We start from the raw sequence: 18,292 nt of genomic DNA on the forward strand, positions 1-18,292 counted from the left end.
ATGTTATTGAGGTCTGGAAGGGGAGCTGGACTGAAAACTCAGCAGGGCAGGGGAGAAAGTGAGTTATAAGTAGGCATACAGGTGCCTCTAAATGTGGGCAGTAAACAGAACACAGTAGCCAATATGTGTGGTGCTAGCCTTCTTGGTTTGGAATACTGTCTCTGTGGTATTCTAGGCTTCCTATATGAATATTTGTTGCTCTAGAATTACAGTTAATAAGTGTGGCCAAATTGAAACAAACAATAAACTGAGGCCTGCGTATTAACTTTTCTCCTAACCAGATGGGGACGAGGTGCTAACATCATCTCAGAGATGAGATGTTCTCATTCCAAAGCATCAAAACAGGTCCTAATAAACACACTTATAATCTTTCTTTTACACCATAGAATCCAAATGCAGAGGATAAAGTCATAAAAGTATTTTCCTAAAAAGAAGGCATACCACAGTCTGCTTCATCGGAGCCATCCTCACAGTGCAGATCACCATCACAGAGATTTGCCAGTGGAACACATTCTCCATTTTTACATTGAAAATTGTCTTCCTTGCATGGCTCTATGGGGAAAGAATGTTTATTGTACAGGATAAAGAAAACACAAATGGATGATTCTGGAGTATAAATCCCATTTGCTCCCCTTTAAACATGAGTCCTTTGCCACAGCACAAGGTGGAGCCAGCTTTAATACTGAGAAACACCATCTACTTGGTTGTTCAGAATGCCTCAGAAATAGTTCCCAAGGTGATGTGTATGTCGCTTTAGAAGAGTGTGGATGAAACCTCAGACATCTCTTTCGCAGCAACACTCAGGGAATTTCTAAGAGGTGGCTGAGAGGTCAACTCACCTCTTTCTCATAATTTTGTTAGTATCTCTTCAATAAACAAACTCCTCCACCCCAAACGAACATACAAGCAACAACCACTGAACTGTTACTCAAGCACAGAGAGGTCCCCTGACCTCACCATCCAAATGACACTTCCAAACCTTTGTAAGAAAGAAATGTGGAAGTTGTCTGTTGGTGGGATCAAAGTTGGATTGGGTTAGAAACAGAGGGCTCAATTAAAAGTTGGTCAGGCAGGAAAGAGTAGTCACAAGGAAACGGAAACTTTGTGGTATCTGTAATGTGAAAAGAAGTTGAGGATAGAGCTCCAAACAATTAAAACAGTGTTGGAGGCATGGGCATGTGCTTGGCACATGGAGACACAAAAGGAAAATGAAAAGGCTGGGCAAAGAAGAAATTGGGTAGATCTGGAGGCCATTGGTCATTGTTTCCAGAGTTTGTTGTGCAAAAAGAGGCCTACGGGAAACATTCCTTATTTAGAAGTAGCTGCTGCTGTTTCCTGAGATTGTTTGGTCTTTGAAAGTTTTGTTTTGGGAGAGCCCTCATATCACTGGGAGAGAGAGGTTTGCTTCCCTCTTCTAGCACTTTCTGATTATGGCTTACGAGGTACAGCTATGTGCTGGAAGGAGAGTAGGAACTCCATGAGGGCCACATGGAATTTGGTTCCCTGACAATGACGATGGTTGTCAGGTGTGGAGAGGTTCAGCATCTTATGCCCTACATGGCACATGAACCATCATATGGGGAAGCAAAAGCACTTGATAAAAATAAGAAAAGGCAAACTTGTAGTTTGAAAACTATTAGTGTCTACTAGTCAATACAATGACATTACTATTACACTGCTTTCAAGGAGACTCAATTCAGGTTAATATGATTTCAGAAACAAATTATAAAAGTATCCATGGAGACTTTCTGAATTTATGATGACCAAACATAATGACACTTGAAAGAAATTATTCCTGCTCTTTTAGAATCTAGGTTGTAGACTCACATCTGAGAGTACTCATAAATACTGTTATACTTCTAAAGAGAGGGACTCAGTTTAGCCATACTACACTTACTGAAAAAAAGACCGAAAGTAGTCCAGCAAATATCAATATCTATCAGCTATTTTCAGCTTTTTAATAAAAGGGCATTAGAGTATTTTCTTAAAAAATATTGAATAGAGTATTTGAGGGGGGTTGTTTTATGGGGAAAGTGGAGTGGGGCCATCCAGCAAACCAAGTATGGGGTGCCCTAAGAGAATCAATTCCTAGTTGAGTTGCCTGAAAGAAGCAAGATCAGTATCTCACTCCCTGGCCAAAAGTTGACTACACTGCATAACCACAAGGACCAGGCTTTCATGGGACTAGTGCTAGGGGTTTCAGATTTTTAAAAACTCTGACATTAGCATGAAACAGATTTTAAGTAATAACTCTAGGATACACATCAGTGTGTGTGTGTGTGTGTGTGTGTAACTAAATTAAAATTTACCTTTACTCTGTTCTATTAATTCCTATCCTATCCTATCCTATCCTATCCTATCCTATCCTATCCCATCCCATCCCATCCCATCCCATTATATTCCATAACATTTGTTGGGTAGTGAAATACACAACAAACATAAAATTTGTTGTGTAGTGAAACCCAATAAATCCATTTCACTATCCTGGTTTTTGATAAATGCCAGGATAAACTGAAGTATAGTAAAAAAATTAATGAGACAGTGACATTATTTTCCTGAAGTTTGTGGGCAGATAGCTGTGTAAATAAAGATTAGCGATCAATTCCTATGAAATGAAATCAGAAGTTAGAAAGTTGGCAAGGTGGACACTGGAAAGGTGGTCAGATGACAACTGCCTGGCAGAGAAGTCTGGCTCTAGCACAAAAATTGGAGGAATGGAACCTGGGGATTAGGGATTTGGAGCTGAGCAGGGTTATAAGAAATTATTTAGGAGTTGTACTACCCATGTCTACAGTACAATAGTCCAGGGCTGGTGAAACAATTCTCCAAAGAGCTCACAAGTCTGTTTGACAACAGAGCTAGCATTTGGCCAGAAGCTGGTATTTGTCAAATGAAAACTACGATGGTAAAAAACAAACAAACAAACAAACAAACTTCCTATCTTCCAACGTTGGAACTATGGGAAGAAGAGGAAAAAAAGAGAAGTATAAAATAAAAAAAGACAATATTTCCACAGTCCTCCGCCTTAAGTTATTAGGCCAAGGTCTGTGCCTGAGTTGAGGGATAAAAGAAGCTTTGAATTAGATAATATAAAAGTGTTTTATATTATCTTATACTTGACTGTTCATTTATCTGTTCATTTATACTTGACTGTTATATTATCTTATACTTGACTGTTCATTTTAATACTTAAAAGTGAGTGTAAGTTACTCAGATAAAATGATTTAACAGCGCAAGTAACTGAAAAAGTGTAGAGATCTGCCTGAAATATCCAGAGACGAAAAAGGAGATTTGAATGAAAATAAAGACAAATGAATCTTTTGTTTTACTTATATTGTCATTGAGGTCAGTCATTCTATAAACTGAATATACAATATGCCAGCTGTAATACCCATAAAGCCTATTTTCTCATGTTCGTATGTCCAGGGCTTAGCAAAGTGTCTGGCACAAAGCAGGGAATAAGTAGATACTTTTTAAACATAAAGTAAATTAATGTATGTTAAAAGATTGATATGCCTCAAAATAAGTATGAAGCTTAGTAATAGAGTTGATGTAATATAAAGCACTTTTTAAAACTATGATTTCAAATAAAGTTTAAAATTTAAGATAATTGGCTGATAGTAATTCTAGTGATTTGAAAAAAATCAATTTTATGAATTATGAAAATATAATTTACTTAGTTAAATTTCAACAGTGGTTAAGACATAAACCCTAAAGTAATATGATCTTGATTGAAGGTACAATTTAGCAATTTCTTTTTGAGATAGAGTCTTGCTCTGTCACCCGGGCTGGAGTGCAGTGGCCAAATCTCAGCTCACTGCAAGCTCCGCCTCCCGGGTTTACGCCATTCTCCTGCCTCAGCCTCCCGAGTAGCTGGGACTACAGGTGCCCGCCACCTCCCCGGCTAGTTTTTTGTATTTTTTAGTAGAGACGGGGTTTCACCGTGTTAGCCAGGATGGTCTCGATCTCCTGACCTCGTGATCTGTCCGTCTCGGCCTCCCAAAGTGCTGGGATTACAGGCTTGAGCCACCGCGCCCGGCCTAGCCATTTCTTTTAATATTTCTCTGACCTTGGGCAAAGACATTAGTCTTTCTGAGGCTCAGTTTCTCTGACTGTCAACAGAAGTAACTATTACTTTTGTCTTAGGTGTGTCAGGAGAATACATTTTAACAAATAATGAAGTATGCTTATCATAACAATATATATACAGAGAATATGCAGTACATAATATTTTAACAGTAAAACAGTAACAGTAAAAAAAAATACTTTTCACTGATTTTTTTTTTTTTTTGTTTTTGAGACAGAGTTTTGCTCTTGTTGCCCAGGCTGGAGTGCAGTGGTGCCATCTCGGCTCTCTGCGACCTCTGCCTCCTGGGTTCAAGTAATTCTTCTGCCTCAGACTCCCAAGTAGCTGGGATTATAGGCATGCACCACCACACCGGGCTAATTTTGTATTTTTAGGTGAGACAGGGTTTCTCCATGTTGGTCAGGTTGGTCTCGAACTCCTGTTCTCAGGTGATCCGGTTGCCTCAGCCTCCCAAAGTGCTCGGATTACAGGCATGAGCCACCATGCCTGGCCTTTCACTGACATTTTTTAAGTTAACATTCTTACTCCATATGCTAGTTGTGCTATTTCTCCCTACAAATAATGAAATAAACATGAAAACATAACTAATCCTTTCCTCTTAGGATCTTACAATAATAATTGGAGCTATTTGTATGCTGTACTTTAAACTTTGAAGAATTTTGTATTTTTTCAACTGAAATCTGAGTTACCTTATTAAGAAAATATTTTTAGAAAGCCATGGCTGGTTGTTTCTACAAACCTTTATACTATGAGAAAATTTGGTTACATATCTCAAAATACAATGCTATTACGGAGGTTCTTGAAAATGTAACTAGCAATTTGTTTCACAAGCATATTTTTAAACCAGATTAGTGAGATGACAAATGGGCAGAGATAATTACAGATTCTAAAGACAGCATTAATACTTTGACTCTATATTTTATCTTTCAGGTATTAATTTTCCTTTAGAAAAAAGGAAGTCTTAAATGTAGGCAGAAGTGTTTGTGTTCAGATATTGTGTCTTAAGTTTATATTTTGATAAACCTTATTTAAAAAGTTCACAGCATGAATTATATATCCATGATCAATTATATTGATATACTTACAGAATGTTAGTCACCACTCTTTATTTTAAATTATCTTATTACATTTTCATAGCGTATTGAAATCACTATGTAGAGAATGAGTTCTCAATGACAATAATTTAATCACAGATAAATTTACTGATAATTTTACCCTCTTACTAATTTAATTTGAAAATCACATATGAGTTGAATGGAAACAGACAGCTATCTGAATTAAAATTTAATTGATCACATACAAATATCTAAAAAATGTAATTCATTTTTGTGCTCTAGCTGAAGCTGTTAGGGTTATATTCTATGAATCCAGAAAAATAATAACTTGTTTCTATAAGCTGAATGAACTGGATGAAAAAATGCTGAATGGGGAAAATTGCATTGTTACTGAACTGAACAGAGATTTTAAAATCTGAGAAGTATAAATAAGCTCTTTGAAAATTTTCCTTACATGCATAAACTGGATTCTGATTCTTTGCAACACATGATTAAGCAGTCTTTAATCCAACAGTTCAACTCTCTCTGGACTCTGAAATCTTATTTCCGATAGTTTTATGCCCATGGTGAGGGAGAGTAAAAGAAATATTGCTAAGAATTGAATTTCCCCATCTCCTTTTATGGAGTCTCCAGTAGCGTTGCCTCATTTAGTCAACATACGCTTGGTTTAAAACAGAACGAAACTGATCTCTAAGGCACATGCCACACAATCTGGGGAGGGTTCAAACCCCTAAATGTAATCAGCCGCCACTTCCACAGTTGCCTGATAAACACTATGGAATTCCATCGTTAAGACTCTGAGTATCAGAAAAGAGCAATAAGGGGACATTTATAGGAGACAGATCTTCATACATCTCTATTACATATACTTTATTACAATAGAAATGGAAATGTTAGGAACATAGTACAAAGAAAATAAGATACAAAAGTACACTATACAATTGCATTAAATTTCAACTGAATGTCTTGGAAGGTGTCCCTAAAATATCTCCAGAAGATAAGTGAAACAAAAATGATGTTTGATGCCCATTTATACTTTTTTATAAAAGAACCACCAAAGTAAATTGCCAGGATGTGTGTCCAATCTCACTTTCCCTTACCAGCTTGATTAGCCTCCACAGCCAAGTCCCTGATTCTGTAATTGCTTTTCAGTCTTCGGGTATAAAAAATAATTTTGACGGAAGCAGACGGTGCTGTTGACAACTCAATCATTCCATTACTCACTTCCCAGCAGCATCTGCCCTATGTCTAGGATGAAGGTGAAACCACATTCCCCATGCATTTATCATGCAGTGATGGGCATTGAAGACTCTATTCTAGCTGTAATCAAGGGAAGTTTCCCTTAAAAATAACTTCATACATTACATACTAATGTAACAGTAGTAAATGAAATCTAGCTGTAAGCAAAAGAAATACAAAGAATCTATGCACCATAAACTTGGTGTCTCTTTTGCATTGAGAGAAATAGATTGTGCTCTGTTTTTGAGTTTGATCTTGAATCATAATTGCTTATAATGCTTTTCAAAGTCTTTGATGTTGTGTTTGTTTCATTATAAGAATCTGAGACAGGAAATAAGTGAAAAGAAAGAACAGCAGTATATCAAAGAGGTATCTGCTCATCTATGTTTATTGTAGCACTATTCTTGATAGCCAAGTTATGCAGTGAACCTGAGTCCATCAACAGATGAAGACAGAGAGAGAGAATATGGTATCTTTGCACAATGGAATATTATGCAGTCACAATAAATAATGAAATTCTGTCATTTGCAATAACATGGAGGAAACTAGAGGATATTATGTTAAGTGAAATAGCCAGGCACAGAAAGACAAATGTTGCATGTTCTCATTCATAGGTGGGAGCTAAATTAATTGATTTCATGAAGATAGTAAATAGAATGGTGGTCACTGGAGACTGAGAAGGGTACTGGGGAGAGAGGATAAAGACGGGTTTCAATGGGTACCAAAACAGAGTTACATAGAAGGAATAAGACCTAGTGTTTGGTAACACAATAAAATGACTAGTTAACAATAATTTATGGTATATTTCAAAATAACTAGGGAAAACAATTTGGAATGCTCCTAACACTTAGAAATAATAAATGTTTGAAGTGAAGAATATTTCAGTTTCCCAGATTTGATGATTGTAAATTATATGCTTGTATTAAAATATTACATATACTCTATAAACATGTATAATTATTATGAGTCCATAAAACACAATTTAAACAAACTGTAACTGTAACTTTTGATGAAAGAGATCTGTCTCCATCTTCCTTTTGACAATCCATTTTCCTCTTTTCAAGTCTTTTCTCCCTTCTCATTTTCAATTTAAAATAGGGATTTAAAGATCTACCTTTTCTCAAAATTTTGTTTCAAGATGCTTTCACTTTTGCAGATGGTGGAATGTCCTGTGCTGTTAGTCTGTTCTCATGCTGCTAATAAAGACATACCTGAGACTAGGTAATTTATATGAAAAAGGAGAATTAATGGACTTGCTGTTTCATATGGCTGGGGGAGCTTCATAATCATGGTAGAAGACAAAAGAGGAGAAAGGCACATCTTACATGGCAGCAGGCAAGAGAGAAGATGTGCAGGGAAACTCCTTTTTATAAAACCATCAGGTCTCATGAGGCTTATTCACTATCATGAGAACAGCACAGGAAAAACCCACCCCCATGATTCAGTGACCTCCCACTGGGTCCCTCCCACAACACATGGGGATTATTACAATTCAAGGTGAGATCTGTGTGGGGATACAGAGCCAAACCAAATGACCTATAATTATTTCAATTGTTTGGATACCTCAATAAATCGAATCCCCTATCTGTTAGAGCACAGTATTTTTTTTAAAACCTCAATTACTTCAGGTTTTACTATTTATCTCAATTCCTTTAAAAGTATAACACTTCTCTCAAAAATCCTTTCCTTGACAGAATTCTTGAAAAAAAATTTAGGATGGCCTCCAGTAGAATAGTACCAGGCATTAGACATTTACTTGCTCTATTTTATGATACTTTGCAGAAGAGAGTACAGAATTTTACTACATTTAAATACAGCAGTTGCACGCAGTTATTGATGCCGTATATTTTTCAGTTGTGGGCGATTTTCTCTTTAACATGAGAAATATTACTTCAGTATTACTTCATTGTTTTAATATTCATAATTGAATGAAATATAAAGCTGATCTTATTTTCAACACCTACAAAATAATGTTACTTATTCTGCTAGAAATTTTCAGAAAAATTTCCCTCTTGAAATTTAAAACTTCACACAGAAAGTGGTATAACACTGATTCCTGCTTATTAATCTTTTTTATTGAACACACTAAGGCTTCATGATTTTCAGGTAATTTTATTCAGATTCAAAAGTGTATAATTTTCTTTCATTGCATCTTTCACTATTAGTTTTGATCTGCTTTTTTTTTTTTTTTTCAATTTTAGGAATGTTTATTATTTTCAAATTTGGTTTGGTGTTTTTTCCTGCATGCCCATTACAGACTCTCACATGTTTCCATCTCTCTTTGCATATTGTTTTTTCCTTCTTCATCATGCTTTCCTGCAGCAATTTTTGTGGAAATGTGTGTGTTCTGCACAAGAGGTTCTGAATAATTGTGCAATAGACCAGAAAACTAGGTGGTTCACACTGCTAACAAAGGCCTCTAATTAAGTCAGAAAGATTTGATTATGGCAGAGTTTCACAGAAAATTGCTCTGGCCAAAGATGGCCATCTTCTTCCAAATTTCTTGAGAGGAGACTTTATTGTAACATCACTTGTGGGAGCCAGTACTGTGCAAAGACTATTCTATCAGGAGCCAAACATTATATAATAATTTAAAAAATTAGGGTCATAATTTTACATATAAAAGTATTGGTGGCAACAGTTTGTGTTTTTTCCATCATCTAAAGTTTGCTATTAACTAATTTACTTTCTATATAACAGTAAGAAAGATTTAGCTTTTTTATGAACATTACATAACCAGTCTGTTTTATCTCAAGTGTGCTCAATTATTAGCTACCAAAATGTCCTCATCTATGTCCATCACCCATCTATACTTTAAAAGTATAACTCAAATGTTGAATTAAATTAAAATAATAGGTTCACCACAAAGAGAAGGAAACTGAAATAGCAGATAAAATAATTGGCAAGCAAACAAGGTTATAGTATAATCATCAGCAACAAAATAAGAAAAAAAATCAGTGATTCAATTCAAGATGACATTTTTAAAATTATGTTGATTAACATTTTCTAAAGCAATGATCAAATTTTCTTCTAAGTTAAATTCTTGCCACACACACACTTATGTAAATACATATCTATTGATATTTGCATCTCAATGTATTTTCTTCTTTACCTAACAAAATCATGTCATTTTCCATACTTATTCTTTTTAGTGTACTCCATTATAAGATAAATTATAATTTTGTGTAGATCTCAAAATGTTTACTAATTATTTTTTATTGATCCATGTCACTGTTGCTTGTAAGTAAACAGAGTAGCTTCTAAAATCAGTCACAAAATCCATATTAATCAATTGAGCTACCACTTACTTCTATCTAAGTAGCATGGATATTACCAGTTGTGGCTCATTTTCAGGCCAGAGGATAGAACCCTTAATTATTTGCCATAAAGATTAAAGCAGGCAGCTTTCTGGGATGGTGTCCAAAGTCCTGGCCAGTTGTGAGTGGAGGAACAAAGATAAACATAACCTAATAGCAGCTGGATTTTGTATTAGATATAGGCCAGATGAAGACAAACTATCCAATCCTACCTCTTTTCTAGATATTCAAGTGTAAGACATCAATTGCACAAATACTTCTCTTCCTATGGAAGAGAAAGAGAGATGTAGGAAGTAGCATATATTCTGTTTCTGGAAAGAACCACTGAGTTGTTGGGTAGTTCTATGAGACAAATCATAGTCCAAGGGGAGTATCAGGTTGCAAAATTTATTTGCAGACTGCCGAATGCAAATATATGCAAATACTAGATATATAAATATATATATCCATATTCATACATATCCATATATATATACACATATACATATATCCATGATGAACATGCCACTATTTTGTTTGCTCTTGTTGATTATTTTATGGATATAATAAAACACCCAGTGTCGGAGGGTTGGGCATGCCAGCAAATAGCATTAAATTCCTACACTGCAGTGCTTTACTCCGGTTGTCTCCAATAAGTTAATGATGTTAATTATTTAATTGAATGTTGATGGCATGCCAGCAGCTCTCTTGCCTGTTTCCTTCTTTGCTCTCTGAAAATGTTCTTGACATGGGAAACATGACAGTCTTCCTTCCTTACAGGATCAAGTATCCTACTTTTAACATTTAACATGGCCCTCTTCAGTGAACAAAATTCAACACTCCTTATACATCAGAGAGGTCCAAGTAGTCTGCTAAAAACTTTTGTGGCTTCCTACTTTGAACAAACTTAGGTAATGGTAATACAGATGTAAAGGAGGAAAGATAATCTTCATTAAGATGAGGAAGAATGAGTGTCACAGAAGGAAAGCATTAAAATCATGATTTTGGCCTTGTAATTCTGTATACCTTTGCTGTTTTGTTCCGAAAGTTATGACGCAATGTGTGATTTATGGTCTCTTACCTGGAATCCCCAAGTGATAGCCAGTAGTGAAGTTTGCTTTAAACCCGCCTCTCGCCGACACATCGTTAGTAATGAGAAGCACAGTCATTCTATTGGTGGTAGAGAACACATCCTTTACTGGACCAGGCCCTGTGTACACAGCTGTTCCGAAGGAAAACGAGACAATCAGTGAGATGATCCTTTGGACCTAGAAGGAAATGTACCCCACATCTCAGTTCCATCTGCCAGACATAGGGCTACATACTACACGGCTCACTCATAGAGCAGCCATAGGTAAATGAATGCACACATTCTTTTACATTTTGAACACTCTTCAACAAAGCCAACTTCTCTTTAAACATTTTTGATATTACTTGAGGGCAGCTCTATAATGTAATGATGAATTACTTATAATATATCTGACTTAGTACCACTGTTATTCAAAGCTCATGTTATCTCAGATAAATGACTACTTATAAAGACCTTTATAAAGCAATGGAGTTTATAGACACCTTTAGTAAACTGTTAACCAAACATATTCAGTATTTTTTGTGTGTTGAATCATAAACCTAATCTGAAGGATGGATTGTTTAGAGATTGAGAATATTAACTGCATAGTGGCTTTTAAACATTTTCCCCTTAATCCCTCGGCTTTGGGGATTTCATAAACAATAAAACATTCTTTACTATATTTCAGCTAATTAAAATCTACATTTATTTTAAAAGTTTTATATAAGGGAAGCCCTGAAAGTGATCCAGTTTCAAAAGACCTTCCTGCCTACAAATTTTAAAACAATAACTCAGAGATCTTTCTGGAATTCTTATTTACTTTTCAATGATTTGTTTAACTATTAACAGGTGAAATGACACATTTTATTTTTTTAGATGATGAGCAGTCTGAAGTTTTTATTTGAAGAATAATTTGATCTAAAATGGGAAAACTATTTAAGATTTTTTATATGTGTATAAAAGAACCAAATTTCAGATTCCTCAGTTCTTGCCAACCTTCTAATTGCAACAAAATTTTCTTTATTTGTTCTATGTGTGACTCCCAAAATTCTGGGCTCCCAAAAACCCAGGAAGCTCACACTCTAGAACTTTGTGAGATTTTGCTGCAGAATTCTGCATAAGGGCTGACTGATGAAAATGTTGGGGAACCCTCCCCACCACACTGTCCCTTGATGCGCTCTAGAAAATTTTCTCTGGAGTCTTCATTGATTAGTTGCAGCATTCATGTGATTGTATCCTGATTGCATATCTAACAGATCAGATTTTACTATAAATGATGAATACAAGTCCAAAGCACAGTAGATACAACACTTTTTTTGGGTGTGGGGGGGCGATAAAATACTTCTTAGTTGTATCATTTCATTCATCAAAATTGATCATTTAAGCATCTTTATTTAATGTGTGACTTATCAAGAGACACCTTTTTCTTAAAAATGACCAGCCTGGCCAACATGGTGAAACCCTGTCTCTACTAAAAATACAAAAATTTAGCTGGGCATGGTGGTGTAATTCAATTCAATCTACTGTAATTCAATCTACTCAGGAGGCTGAGCCAGGAGGATCGCATAAACCCAGGAGACAGAGGTTTCAGTGAGCCGAGATCGCACCACTGTACTCCAGCCTGGGTGACAGAGCGAGACTCCATCTTAACAACAACAACAGCAACCACAAAATGGTGGTAGTTAAATAACATATTAGCTATGATGTTTGACTGATAACTTTTAAGTGTGTTAGTATGTATTCTATGATCTATAGAATACACAAAATTTCCTCTATCATAGTACACTCTGTAACAGCACAAAAATTTCCTCTACAGTAGTACACTCTCCCTAGGCTTATTTAAAAATAATCGATAAATAAAAAAGAAAAATAAACTTTTGTCAATTTTTGAAGCATTCTTAGGTACCTATACAGAAGCAGCTAGTACTAGAGACATAGCCAAAGTAACAATAAAATGTAAAGTGAAACTCATTAAAAAATTTTGTATAACAACACAATTTGAATAGTTTGAAGTAAAATAAAAACTGATTGGCCGGCGCGCCTGGTGGCTCAAGCCTGTAATCAGCCACTTGGAGGGCCAAGACGGGAATCACGGGTCAGCGACGATTGAGACCATCCTTGGCTAACCTGTGAAACCCGTCCTACTAAAAAATACAAAATAACTAGCCGGGCGAAGGTGGCGGGCGCCTGAGGTCCCAGCTACTCGCGAGGACTGGAGGCAGGAGAATGAGCGCTAAATCCCGGGAGGCGGAGCTTGCAGTGAGCTAAGACGATCCGGCACGCACTCTCAGCCCGGGCGACAGAGCGAGACTCCGCCTCAAAAAAAAAAAAAAAAAAAAAAAAAAAAAAAAAATGATTTAATAGTTATCTTTGTGACATTCATGGTACATAATGAAAGAGAACATACATAATGAGTGGATCCCCTAGCTTCTAGTCTCCCAATGTGTAGTGGCTTGTGGTAGTCGTTAATAACCAGCTGGTTGGAACTGAGATTCAACAAATATTGTCAAGAATAGTTGAACTCATGGAGAGGTAGGAGAGTCAGAATGATGGTTACTGAGTGGCTGGAAAGGGTACTGGGAAGGGTGGGGGAGGTGGGATGATTAATGATTACAAAAATATAGTATAGAATGAATATAGATCGAGTATTTCACACCACAATAGGGTGACCCACAGCCAATAATGACAGGGTTACCTGCACATGTGTAAGAAATGACTAAGAGGAGCATTAACCTCGGGGTTGCGGTAACCACAAGACACGGGAGGTAAATGGCGTTGGGGAGACTGGATGGATAGCACTAATTGCGGACATGGATGGTGATTATCTGATGAGCATTCGGTAGCCTATTATCAGAAGACGTACGGGGTGGTGCGATGGTATGCCCGTGAAATAGCCATACCCTACTACCCGACCCATGAACAGTTAAAAATGAATTTACAAAAGCTGAACGATTAATCCTGCTTTGTGAAGAACGTTCAGAAAAATATTATGTTGTACACTACTTTTAAAATTGCCCTAAATTGTAATCGCCTCCCCACATAACACTTAGTGCTCACCTATTATTGTTTATTCATCTTTGCAGTTGTAAAAGAGTGATTCATTTATGCTAAGAAAATGCTCTTTCCATCAGAAACAACATCTTGAGCTACCAATCCTTTACATATTCTAGCACTGCACCTTACCTAAGCACAAGGAATCAGCTTCATCCACCATCCCTTATCTTCAAGTCTACATCGTTAAAGTATTGTTCTAAGTCAATTCTGAAAATGAAGTTGGTATATTCTCTCCTTTTTGTGGCATTTTAAAATCCCAACACGTTAAAAGTAAGAGTCACACATTTATGTTTGGAACACACTTGGTGGATTTCTCGTTAAAAGCTTCACTCTCTTGAGAATTGTAGATAACTTAAGAAAAAATTTTTTTTTTGCCATTTCATAGACACCCATCCCGCCCCAGTCGACTGTCACGTTCGAGGTGGTTCTTTTTCTCCTTCATTACTCGTTCTTTTTGGTGAGCAATATATGTCCGGTTTACTTCGGACCTACCAGGCTACTTCATCAGTCAGCCAATGTTCGCCTCCACATCTGCAACAATCGTCCCAATAAAGAAATCAAAGAACAATAGAAATACTTGTGTTATGAAAATAGGAAACTACTTAAATCAAAGTTAAAATACTAATATTATTTTACCTGTACAATATAACATTTATGAATACCAAAATTATAGTTTTATTTATTTAATTTTCCATGATCAAATTTAGAAGAAAATTAGGTAATTAAAATGCAATTTATAGGACAAGTAAGCTTTAATATTTATTTTAAAAGTTTCTGCATTTATTTACATTTAGTTCATTAAAGAAACAAAACAAAATGAAACAAGACAACCAGCATCAATAAACACTTCTTGTTTTACTGATTTCTGAAATGATTTAACCTTCAGATTTTTTTCTAGGCTATTCTTCTCTCATTCTCTATTAGTTTTCTCATTCCCTCTTAAGAAATATAACTGTATTTATATAGTAACAATTTCTAAGTCTTTATTTTCTGCACTTTTTTGAAATGCAGGCAAATTTATCTACTTATTTACTGTCTATGGCTGTACATATTTCAAATCCAACATGTGCTAAAGAAAAAGCAGAATTATCTCTTTCGCAAACTCATTTATCTTATCCTTCCTATCTCAGTGGCACTACTAATCACCCACTCACAGTTCTCTATGCTTGAAACCTCAGCACCTTCCTTAACCTCCTTTCTCCTACCACATCCAATCAATCACCGAAGCCTGTTAATACTACCTCCTATATCCTTTGAATCCCATTTACTTCTCAATGTCCTTTGCCACCATGACAAGAGTTCAAATAACTATAGTTTCTCATCTCCCAGTTGGTGATGCTGATGGTTCTCGTCCCTTACCATCGATCTCTGATCTAAAATGCAAGCTCCTTTTTATTGCCATTTTCCTGTAAACTATTCAAAGAACTCCCCAGTGCTCTCAGAATGGAATTCAAACTTCATAACATGGTGCAAAATCCCTTCATACTTCTAATTTTACCCATTACCATTATTTAATTTTTCTTGGCGATTCAAGAAACAGTTGTCTCCTATTTTGGTATGTCAAGGACTCTCCACGTGTCTCCACAGAGTCCTGCCTTTACCCTTATTATAACAGTATTTTGGACATTTTGTGCCTGACAACATATTGAGTCACCATCTATACTGTTTTACATTTGTGTCTTCTTTACTTACTTCAGACTAAGGAAATAAAGTACTGAATACACATTTGTTGAATAAACAAATACATTTAAATTTAATAAATTTCTCCAAATTGTTTCAAGGTTCCACTGCTTGCTGGATTTTTCAGATTATCACTTTGTTCAAATGATGTTTAAAAGATGTCTTCAGTGTGAAGCAGAGGTAACTTTGTTTCCCCAAACAAGTCAAATTAGATTAGTTGCTATTTATTTTTGGGGGATGAGTTATCTGTCTACAATGCTGACCCTATATGCACCTATAAAAGTGATGCTCTCTTATCTCTTGATCATCTGAAGGAAGAAGGTTGGCTTTTTCTGATGACACATTTTCCCCACCACTGGGGCATTTCTTTCATTGACGGAATTCTCCATTTAGCTTAGTGGTCTTAACCATGCATGGCCATGGAAAGATGTTTGTTTCCCAACCCAAACTCCTGAAGTGGAACCTTTGTAGGATGGGCTAGGGAATCTGCATCTCCAACCCAATCTTTATGTATCTCTATATGAGTTTCTCTATTTAGGAACATTGATCTAGAGGTAGTCTTTATGCAGTTTTAGCAAACTATTTTCTCTAGACAAAATTTTTAGTGATCTTTCTTATAATTTTATTTTTTATACTGGAAATAATTACATTACTGTAGCTATCTGCTTTATTGACTCCAGTGTATATTTGCAAAAAGTGTGAATGCTACAACAGGTTCTTTACTTTTTAATACTTCCCATTGTCTTTGTCCTTTGAAATTGCAAACTTGTTAAACACACTGTAGACATTATATGCACAGACAAGGAAAGTGATTTAGAAAGTGGTGTCTGAAGTAACACTGGCTCTCTCACTGTTGTTATTCAACTTCTAAACTTGGAATTACAATAATGACACCTGCTTCAAGAAGTTCTTGTGGGGAATGAATGAAATAATGTATATTGGGCATTAACACAGTGCCTGGCATGAAACAAATGCTGTATATATTTAGGAATTATTGTTATTTTTGTTGTTATATCAAGCAATCTTATAGGTAGACATGACAGGTGTACCCATGTTTGACAAATTGATAATCTACTTTGCTGTGCCAAGGGAGATCTACATTTCATATGGAGATTTGTTTCTGATGACCTGGAAAAGAAATGACTCACAGAAAGCCAGATTAGGGTAGCTGTTTGGAAAGTTCATAGAACTGAATGTTGTATTTGGCTCCCACAGTTCAAAAGGTCCTCCACAGTCCGCTGAAAAGGAAAGCAATGGGAAATCATTAGTAACACAATGTTTATTTCAGAGAGCTAATACCATATGCCAGCGAATTTTCAATTACATTTCTTAGAAAACAAATTTTGACAATCAAATTTTAGTCATGGAAGGGTAAATGTTGCAGTTTAAGTAAAGGAAAAATACTTAATAGATTAAATAGATAAGAACTCTAATGATCAGTAATGTTGAGCTTTTTTCATGTGACTGTTGGCTACACGTATGTTATCTTTTGAAAAGTGTTTGTTCATGTCCTTTGCCCACTTTTTTGTGGAGTTGTTTATTCTTTTTCTAGTAAATTTCTTTTTCTTGTAAATTTTCACATAAAGTTCTTCATAGAAGCTGGATATTGGACCTTTGTCAGATGCATAATTTGCAAAAGGTACCATCTGACACCAGTCAGAGTGGCTATTACTAAAAAGTCAAAAAATAACAAATATTGTAGAGTTTGTGGAGAAAAAGAAACACTTATAGACTGTTGGTGGGAATGTAAATTAGTTAAACTATGTGGAAGACAGTGTGGTAATTTCTCAAAGACCTAAAGACAGAAATACCATTTGACCCAGCAATTCCGCTACCAGATAGGTATATACTCAAAGGAATATAAATCCTTCTATTATAAAGACACATGCACACATTTGTTCATTGCAGTGCTATTCAAAATAGGAAAGACTTTGAATCAACCTAAATGGCCATCAATGATAGACTGGATAAAGAAAAGGTGGTACATATACACCACGGAGTACTATGTAGTAATAAAAAATAATGAGATCACAACATTTGCAGGGACACGGACGGAGCTGGAGACCATTATCCTTAGCACACTAACACAAGAACAGAAAATCAAATTCTGCATGTTCTCACTTAGAAGTGAAAGCTAAATGATGAGAACACATGGACACATAGAGGGAAACAACACACACTGGGGCCTTTCGGAGGGTGGAGAGTGGTAGGAGGGACGGGAATCAGGAAGAATAAGTAGCGAAAACTAGGCTTAATACCTGGGTGATGAAATAATCTGTACAACCAACCTCCATGACACGAGTTTACCTGTGTAACAAACCTGCACTTGTTCCCCTGAACTTAAAAGTTAAAAAGAAAATTGAAAAAAAAAAAGATAAGACCTATTCAAATTTTTTTTAGTATTCTTAAGGCCCTTGTGAATCTTCAAGAAAGCATGATAGTGTGCAGCACTTCCCTAAAATTATTTGTACAAAGGAACTTTTTTGACAAATATCTTTTATAAATAGATTTCATAAACTAAGGTATCAAATCCCTAATGTAGAAAATGTTTACTTAACGGCCGGGCGCGGTGGCTCAAGCCTGTAATCCCAGCACTTTGGGAGGCCGAGACGGGCGGATCACGAGGTCAGGAGATTGAGACCATCCTGGCTAACACGGTGAAACCCCGTCTCTACTAAAAAATATGAAAAATTAGCCGGGCGAGGCGGCGGGCGCCTGTAGTCCCAGCTACTCGGGAGGCTGAGGCAGGAGAATGGCATAAACCCGGGAAGCGGAGCTTGCAGTGAGCTGAGATCTGGCCACAGCACTCCAG

At 36.1% G+C, this 18,292-nt stretch overlaps 1 protein-coding gene across 1 annotated transcript in view; it reads right to left on the bottom strand.

Annotated features, from left to right (window-relative positions):
• The window catches only part of TMPRSS15 (transmembrane serine protease 15), a 142,816-nt gene that overhangs the window by 47,236 nt on the left and 77,288 nt on the right, over window positions 1-18,292 (bottom strand). Inside the window, exons 14-16 of the mRNA XM_017893781.1 lie at window positions 16,629-16,718; window positions 10,759-10,899; window positions 442-552 (exon numbers count right to left, since the gene is read on the bottom strand). Of these exons, the coding sequence (XP_017749270.1) occupies window positions 442-552; window positions 10,759-10,899; window positions 16,629-16,718 (342 nt within the window). The remainder of the gene's footprint in view (window positions 1-441; window positions 553-10,758; window positions 10,900-16,628; window positions 16,719-18,292) is intronic.

This window comes from Rhinopithecus bieti, unplaced genomic scaffold (assembly GCF_001698545.2).
Source record: "Rhinopithecus bieti isolate Rb0 unplaced genomic scaffold, ASM169854v2 scaffold_24256, whole genome shotgun sequence".
Taxonomy (NCBI): domain Eukaryota; kingdom Metazoa; phylum Chordata; class Mammalia; order Primates; family Cercopithecidae; genus Rhinopithecus; species Rhinopithecus bieti.